The sequence below is a fragment of the Impatiens glandulifera genome, chromosome 3 (assembly GCF_907164915.1).
Source record: "Impatiens glandulifera chromosome 3, dImpGla2.1, whole genome shotgun sequence".
Taxonomy (NCBI): Eukaryota; Viridiplantae; Streptophyta; class Magnoliopsida; order Ericales; family Balsaminaceae; genus Impatiens; species Impatiens glandulifera.
This window is the reverse complement of record NC_061864.1, coordinates 56,880,757-56,890,101: the sequence shown is the minus strand read 5'-3', so window position 1 is coordinate 56,890,101 and position 9,345 is coordinate 56,880,757. Positions and strand designations below refer to the sequence as shown.

General features: G+C 34.7%; 1 protein-coding gene across 1 annotated transcript; it reads right to left on the bottom strand.

The window, feature by feature from the left end:
* Positions 1 to 8,307: 8,307 nt before the first annotated feature.
* On the bottom strand, positions 8,308 to 8,896 carry LOC124930452 (uncharacterized mitochondrial protein AtMg00810-like). Its single transcript, XM_047470793.1, has 2 exons — positions 8,694 to 8,896; positions 8,308 to 8,497 (listed from the first exon to the last, which is right to left on the bottom strand). Exons 1-2 carry the CDS (start codon positions 8,894 to 8,896, stop codon positions 8,308 to 8,310), a joined length of 393 nt encoding a protein of 130 aa, XP_047326749.1.
* Between the last annotated feature and the right edge of the window lie 449 nt (positions 8,897 to 9,345).

Below are 9,345 nucleotides of genomic sequence, written 5' to 3'. Positions count from 1 at the left end.
GGCGAGAGCCATTCTATCCATCCGTTTGTCGACATCTTCGAGCATCACGGCTTCCCACACTCTTTGTGCTTATAAGTTTACCCGCATCTTCAATGCCCATACCGAGTAGTTACTCTTTGTGAGTAACGGATAAGAGAGCGTCACGTTCCCTTTTCTTCCAATCTTCATTGCCGTCGCATCTTTGGTTGATCTTGTCGACGACATGTTCTTCAATCTAGCTCTGATACCAAATGTTGGCTTTGAATATTGGATCTTTCTAAGAACAGCTATGAAGATATGAAACTCTGGAAAATAAATATTTGCTAAAGAGGAAAAAGTCTTGAGAATCTTAAGTGTTGTATATTCAACCTTTACAAAAAAATCCTTATATAGGAGCATTAGCCTAAAACCCTAAATTGCTTATACATACAGGCCCATTAATAATTAAATATACCCTAATGGTATAAAAGACAATATAATAATATAATATATTATATTGTATAATATAATAATATATCAATATAATATATTATTATATTATATACACTAACAACAATAAAGGCCTACAACTTTCAATTTTCTGACAATCAATGCTTAAACTCACAGATTCTAATTGTTTGTAAAAACCAATGAAGGGAAACTAGGTATTGTGCTTGTGTATGTTGATGATTTGATCATAACCAGGGATGATGAAACATAAATTCTTTGAACAAAGGAGAATTTATCAATATGTTTCCAGATGAAAGAACTTGTCAAGCTCAAACACTTCATTGGTTTAGAGGTTGATCGCACACATGAAGGAATATTTCTAATTTGTCAATAAAAGTATTCGAAAGATTTGTTGATGAAGTTTGGAATGCTCGAATGTAAGACAATTTTGACACCAATAGAATCAAATTCTAAAATGTTTTCACATGAAGGAAATGATTTGGAAGATGCCACGATATATCAACAACATGTAGGCAGTCTGATCTACCTAACACTCGACCTGATATTTCTTATGCAATTAGAGTGATGAGTCGCTACATGTAAAATCCAAAGAAGTATCACTTGGAAGTTGTTCGAAAATACTAAAATATGTGAAGAGTAAAATTGACTATGGTATTTTGTACAAGAAAGGAGGAAATTGCAAATTAGTTGGTCAATATGATGCTCAATACAAGAGATCATTACACTTGGAGATCATGACACTAGGAGATCAACAATAGGGTATGTGTTTAAGTTGGGTTCCAGAACAATTTCTTGGTGTAGTAAGAGACAACCAACAATATCATTATCAACCACTGAAGCAGTGGAAGCTCAAGAGAGTACATGGCTGATACAACTAATACACAATCTACATCAACCAGTAGACTATGCAGTATCGTTGTACTGTGACAATGAGTCGGCAATTCGTTTGGTGGAGAATCCAGTCTTTCTTGCAAGAATTAAATATGTTGAAATACATTATCATTTTATTAGTGAAAAAGTTTTACAAGAAGAAACTGAGATGATGCAAATAAAGCCAGATGGCACACTTGTTCACAAAATGCTTGGGCAGCAACAAGTTCAAATGTTTCGTCGTGAACTTTACGTAGTACAAAAGAGAGGGTTGGTATTGAGGATAGAGGTAAATCGGTACGGTATATCTTAATGTTTTATATATACCGTATACCTTACTTAAAATTTCGGTATGCAAAAAATACATACTTTTACCTTACTTTGATTTTAGTATACCTTGATTTCGATATATCTTAATTTCGGTATACAAAAAATTAATACCTTTACCTAAATTTGATTTCGGTATACCTTAATTTCGGCACGGTATTGGTATTAAAACTTAAAAAAAATCAATCTCATTGATAAGGTAGAGATTGCATATTTTAAATAATATTTCAGTATAATTATATTTTGATATTATTCAAAAAAATTATATTTTTATAATTAAATTAATATCAAATCTATTTAATTATTTCCTTATAAGTATTATATATATATATATATTTATTTATATATATTTTAATTTAATACTATTTTGGTATTTCGGTATATCACGATATACTAAAATTTAAAAATCTCATACCTTTACCGTATCAATAATTTCGGTATCGGTGTCATACCTTACCTTTTTTTCGGTATACCTTAAAAATCGATATTTTCGATATATTGCGGTACATTATTTTCTATATACCTTTAATATACGTAATTTTTCTCACCCCTAGTTGAGGGGAGTGTTGAATACAAGCCCAATGAGTATACTAGAAGGATATAAAATACATTTCTAGTATGTTAATAGAAGTTTTATAATCCTATAAAAGTTGTAGAATCTAGAAAATTATAAGTATGTTAAAAGTTTTTAGATTCTCATAGTTGAAAGAAGAACTAGAATTATTTTTTCATAGTAGAATCTATGAATGATCCAAGTGATGTATAAATAGGTCATTAACCTTCTTTTGTTTGTAATTAAATAAGTTAAGTAATCCAGCATTTTCTTTTTACACCTAGCAATCTTATTCAACATTATAGAGTAGTTTAAATTGCATTGTCTCTTATAATGTAAAATTATATGCAGTTATTGATACGTTTGATTCAATTGTCACTCTTATTTCACTATATTACATGTCATTTTAAAATGTTTTTGCCTATACAGGGCAGTGTTATGAACCCACTAATTAATTTATATGTGTAACTCTTGAATCTCTTCTCGCAAATTAACCCAAGCCCAAATCCAACTATGGTTTACATTTTTTTATGGGTAATTTTGATATTTGTTTTGCCGTCATGAACATAATCAGAATTTAAAGCTACAAACTTGGTCATCATGACCGGAAACCCAATCTATTTTGATATTGCTCATGACCAAAAAAATCTCAAAATTCCAAATTACTCATAAAAAAAATATGTCAACCATGTGTTTGGGTTTGGAAGTGATTCAGAATTGAAAGTGTCAATTAATTAGTGATTCAGAATTGATAGTGTTAATTTAAAATTAGTGAGTTCAGTTACTGCGTTAATAGTTAGGAACCTGTCTGAATTATTCAAATGGGAAATCATGGATATCACCGATCATGGTACTATTTGTCTTCTATGTGATTGGTGATGGGAAATACAATTGCATTCATTATAAGGATAAATACAACTATTGTGTTGAGTTATGGAGCTTACACTTATATTAAACTCTACATTGTTAATTAGAGTTTATTGGATTTTTTTTTTTTGGTTTTGGGCTTGGCCTGACCAAAGTTATTTAGGTTTATTACCTGAATGTTTACCCTATAAATATGAGATTATTAAGGGTTTACATGAAATAGACTGAATTCTAGAGAGATAAAGTGTGAGGCAAAAACAGTGTATTCCTTCTTCTTCTTCATAGTGAAATATGGTGGTGACTGAAGTGGATGTAGCTCAATTTGAGTGAACCACTATAAATTTGTGTCTTCTTATGTTCTGCTTTCTTGAATTTTTACAGATTGTTTCAAGCTGGTCGGATTTGGGAGATACAAATCCTAACAACTGGTATCAGAGCAACTAGGCTAGATCTGAGCATTGGAAACAATGACAAGTGAGAACAGTATAGGAAATGGGATTGGAATCTTTGATAGGACAAATTATGCCTTCTGGAGAATGCAGATTGAATATTATCTCTATGGAAAGAAGCTTCATGTTCCTTTGAGTGAGAAACCAGAGAAGATGGATGAAGATGAATGGAAACTCCTTGATAGACAGGTTTTGGGAGTTGTCCGATTGACGCTAACCAAGACGGTTGCTCACAATATAGCAAAAGAGAAGACCACCATTGGTCTGATGAAAGCTCTTTCTGATATGTATGAAAACCATTTTCTAACAACAAGGTACACTTAATGAAAAGACTCTTTTACTTAAAAATAGTTGATGGTACTTCTGTCACTACTCATTTGAATGAATTCAATACAATTGTGAATTAATTGGTATCTGTTGAGATTGATTTTGGGGAAGAAGTTAGTGACCTAATTTTGTTAACATCTCTACCAAATAGTTGGGAACCTATGAGGGCAGCAATTAGTAATTCAGTAGAAATGCTAAACTGAAATTTGTTGAAGTTAGAGATCGTATTCTTGCTGAAAAGGTTCGTAAAATTGATTCTGGTGAAACGTTCAAAGGTTCTGCTCTGAATGTGGAAAACAAGGTAGAGGTAATGATAGAAATTTCAACCGAGGTAAGAGCAGATCTATGTCGAGGAGCAAGAGGAGTCAGTCCAAGTCTAGGAGGACATTTGAGTGCTGGAATTGTGGTAAATAGGGTCATTTGAAGAGGAACTGCAAAGCACCGAAGAGAAACAGTGATGATAAAAATGATGCAGTCAACGTTGTTACAGAAACTGTCACTGATGCGTTACTTCTTTCTGTTGATAGCCCGATTGATTCATGGGTTTTGGACTCGGAAGTGTCTTTCCACACCACTGCCCACAAAGAATTAATAAAGAATTATGTGGCTGAAAACTGTGGAAAAGTTTATCTCGCAGATGGTGAGTCACTGGATATTATTGGCATGGGGGACATCAAACTGAAGATGGAATCTGTTTGGAAGATTAATAAGGTGAGACACATTCAAGGTTTAATGCGCAATCTGATTTTTGTTACACAACTTGATGAAGAAGGTCACAATTTCAATTGTGGAAATGGTGCATGGAAGGTGACTAAAGGAGCAATAGTTGTTGCTCGAGGTCACAAAACTGGAACATTATACATGACTTCAACTTGTAGATAAACAGTTGCTGCTGTAGTTGATGACTCGAAGTACAGTGAGCTATGGCATTGCAGGTTGGGCCATATAAGCAAAAAAGGGATGAAAATTCTTTTGAAGAATGGACAGATTCTAGAACTAAAGTTTGTTAAAACATCAGTTATGTGAAAACTGCATTCTTGGAAAACAAAAACGGGTGAGTTTCTTAATGATTGGGAAGGAGCTCAAGAAAGAAAAGTTAGAGTTGGTACACACTGATGTGTCATGCACCTATTTCTTTTATTGGCGGAACACAATACTATGTGACGTTTATAGATGATTCAACAAGAAAGGTATGGGTATATTTTATGAAGCACAAGTTTGAAGTATTTGTTATTTTCAAGAAATAGAAGGCTTTGATTGAAAATGAAATAAATCAGAAAGTTAAGTGCTTGAGATCCGACAACGGAGGTGAATATATCAATTCAGATTTCAAAGAGTATTGTGATGTGAATGGGATGAATATGGTGAAGACTGTTCCTAGAACGCCTCAAGAGAATGGAGAAGCTGAACGAATGAATCGAACATTGAACGAGCGTGCTAGAAGTATGAGATTGCATGTAGGGCTGCCTAAAACCTTCTGGGCAGAAGCTATAAATATTGATTCCTACTTGATAAACAGGGAATCCTCTGTTCCTCTTGAATTCAGAATTCCTGAAGAAGCTTGGAGCAATAAAAAGGTAAACCTTTCTTATTTTAAAGTGTTTGGTTGTATATCATATGTTCATATTAATGAATGTGATAGGAACAAGCTTGATCCAATATCTAATAAATGTTTTTCAATGATTATGGTGATATCGAGTTTGGTTATCGTTTCTGGGATAATCAAAATCGGAAGATTATTCGTAGCAGAAATGTTATCTTCAATGAACAGGTTCTCTACAAAGATTGTGTTGGGAAGACATCAGATGGTGATTCCAAGTTGGAAGAGACTGGTACAATTGATTTAAGAGAATTTTCAGCTGAATATATTCCGACTGTCATAGAAGAACAATGTGTTGTTGAAGATGAAATTGTTGAGAACGTGGCCCTAAAGGTTAATCAGCAAACACTAGTTATATAGTTGAGAAGATCGTCAAGGAATCGAAAACCAGTTGAGAGGTGGTCTCCATCTCTGAACTATATCTTGTTGACAGAAAGAGGTGAACCTGAATGTTATGAGGAAACAATACAATCTGATGAATCGATTAAGTGGGAGTCTGCTATGAAAGATGAGATGGACTCTTTGATGTTGAATTAGACTTGGTAGCTCACCGAGCTACCAAATGGATCTTCAGGATTAAAGAAGAACATGATAAAACCATGAGGTACAAGACAAGATTGGTTGTGAAAGGATTTCAACAGAAAGAAGGTATTGACTACAATGAGATCTTCTCTCCAGTAATTAAATTGATGACAATCAAAACTATTTTGAGTTTGGTTGTGAAAGAAGACCTTCATCTTCAACAAATGGATGTCAAAACTGCTTTTCTTCATGGTAATTTAGATGAAGATATTTACATGCTACAACCAGAAGGATTTGAAATCAAAGGAAAAGATGAGCTTGTGTGTAAGCTTTAGAAGAATCTGTATGGTTTGAAACAGGCTCCAAGGTAATGGTACAAGAAGTTCGATAGCTTCATGAAAAGTAACAATTTTCTGAGGTGTGAAACTGATCATTACTTCTATATCAAGAGGTTTGATAAATCGTACATTATTCTGCTCCTCTACGTTGATGACATGTTGATTGCTGGAGCAAGCTTGTATGAGATTAACAAGCTCAAAAATGAGCTGTCTGAAAAGTTTGCAATGAAGGATTTGGGTGCTGCTAAACAAATCCTTGGGTTGAGAATTTTTAGGGATGAAGAAGTTCTGAAGATTTCACAAGAAGAATATGTGAAGAAAGTTCTTAGTAGGTTCAACTTATATGATGCAAAACCAGTAACTACCCCTTAGCTAGTCTGTATGCCTCTGCCATTGGTTGTATTATGTATGCGATGGTTTGCACATGACTAGACATTGCATGCAGTGAGAGTTGTTAGCAGATTCATGAGCAACTCAGATAGACAACATTGGGAAGCAGTAAAGTAGATACTACGATACTTAAAAGGAAGTACGAGTCTCGCTTTGTGTTTTCGAAAGTCTAATATGGGTTTGGAAGGATATGTTGATGCTGACAATGGTAGTGATGTTGATAGTAGTAAGAAAACAATAGGGTACATTTATACTCTGGGAGGAACTGCAATCAGTTGGGTTTCAAAATTGCATAAGATTGTTGCTCTTTCTAGTTGTGTGGTAGAGTATGTTGCTGTGACAGAGGCTGCTAAGGAGATGATGTGGTTACAACGCTTTTTGCTAGAATTGGGTCAAGACTACGAGGGAAGTGTGTTGCGATGCGATAGTCAGAGTGCCATTCATTTGTCAAAGAATCTTGATTATCATGGCATGACGAAGCATATACAAATTCGTTATCATTTCATCCGGTCAGCTTTAGAAGATGGAGTATTAGCTCTTGAGAAGATTCCCGGGAGTGAGAATCCAGCTGATATGTTGACGAAAGCTGTGAAAAATGAGAAACTGAAGTTGTGTGCAACTTCAGTTGATCTTCTTCGTTAAGACACCGAATGGAAAGCCACTACCGATCGAGAGATGATGAAGTTAGTCTTCATGTGGGAGATTGTTGAGTTATGGAGCCTACACTTATAATAAACTCTACATTGTTAATTAGAGTTTATTGGGTTTTCTTTTTTTGGTTTTGACCAAAGTTATTTAGGTTTATTACCTGAATGTTTACCCTATAAATATGTGATTATTAAGGTTTTACATGAGATAGACTGAATTCTAGAGAGATAAAGTGTGAGGCAAAAACTCTGTATTCCTTCTTCTTCTTCATAGTAAAATTTGGTGGTGGCTGAAGTGGATGTAGCTCAATTTTAGTGAACCACTATAAATCTGTATTTTCTTGTATTATTCTTTCTTGCATTTTTACAGATTTTTCAAGCTGGTCGGATTTAGAAGATACAAATCCTAACATATTGGTCATCTTTATCCTCTAATCAAATGGTTGGTAAAAGCCTGTTTTCAAGTATCCTTTTTCAATTGCGGTTAAAGAGGACAAAAGTATGATTTTGGAAGAAATTAAAACCTTAATTTCAGAGGATATTTGGGTTCTGATTATTGGATCTTTAAAAATATTTATGAAGAAATGAAACTTTGGAAAAGACTAGGAAGGACAATAAGATTTGTTTTAGTGGAAATTTTTTTGAGAAACTTAAGTGTTGTATATTAACCTTTACAAACAACTCTTATAAAATAGTAATTAACCTAGAAACCCTATATTACTTATACATACAGGCTCAAGCCTATTAATAATTAAATAAGCCATAATCTCATAAAAGACAATAAAAGCCAACAACTTTCAATTTGTTGACAATCAATGCTTAAACTCACAAATCTCCCCTTCAAACTTGATTTGGTTCGAGATTCATTAAGCCGGGCAGCTCTCTCATCTCCGCGAATTTGACTCTTGATAGTGCTTTGGTGAGAATGTTTGCACGTTACTCTCTAGTGCTTACGAACTCTACAATGATTTTTCGGTTCTCGACACATTCACAGATGAAGTGGAACAAAGTGTCGATGTGTTTGTTGCGTCCATGAAACACCAGATTCTTCATTAATGCTATTGCAGACTTGATGTCGACATAAAGGGTTACCGGACTCGGCTCGCATCCGAGCACCTCGCTTAACAAGTTTCTCAACCAAAGTCCTTGACACGACGCTGCAGTATATGCCATAAACTCTGCCTCACATAAAGATAAAGCAACAGTTTCTACATTTGAGATTTTCAGGTGATCAAATTCCCCGTTGAGATAAAACACCATCCCTCTGGTGCTTTTTCTATCGTTTGTGTCACCGACTAGGTCGATGTTAGTAAAATCAACGAGTTCTTCAACTTCTTGTCCTCTTCTTAACTGAATCCCATAGCTCGTCGTCACTTCACGTAACGAAGAATGTGTTTTACTACTTGTTGGTGTAGAGTGGTAGGCTGCTCCATGTATTGACTCACTATTCCAACTGCATAAGAGATATCAGGTCGAATGCGCTTCAAGTACCTAAGACACCCGATGATACGCCTATACTCCTTTGAATCCACTAAACTTCTTTCCACATCCTTTCTGAGCTGCAACTTTGCTTCCATCGGATACTTGCTCAAGTTTTAATCCTCCAATGCAAAGTATTTCAACGACTTCTTCGCATAAGCTTCTTGCTTCACCTCGATGCTATCTTTCTTCTTGTCCACCTCGATACCGAAATAGTACGAGAGTAGCTCGAGATCACTCATCTTAAACTCTTTCATTATCTATTTTTTGAACTCCTCAACACCTTGATGTTTTATCCTATCAAGATCAAGTCGTCGACGTATACACCAACAATGAGTATTTATTCTCCATGGTTTCTCATATACACAACCTACTCTTGAGAACATTTCAAGAAGCCAAGACTTATCATTCTATTGTTGAAGCAAATGTTACACTCCCTTGGTGCTTGACGTAGTCCGTAGAGAGCCGTGTATAACTTGTACACCATGTACTCTTTATTCTTGATGATGAAGCTCAAGTTGAGAGACATAGACTTCTTTTTTTATGT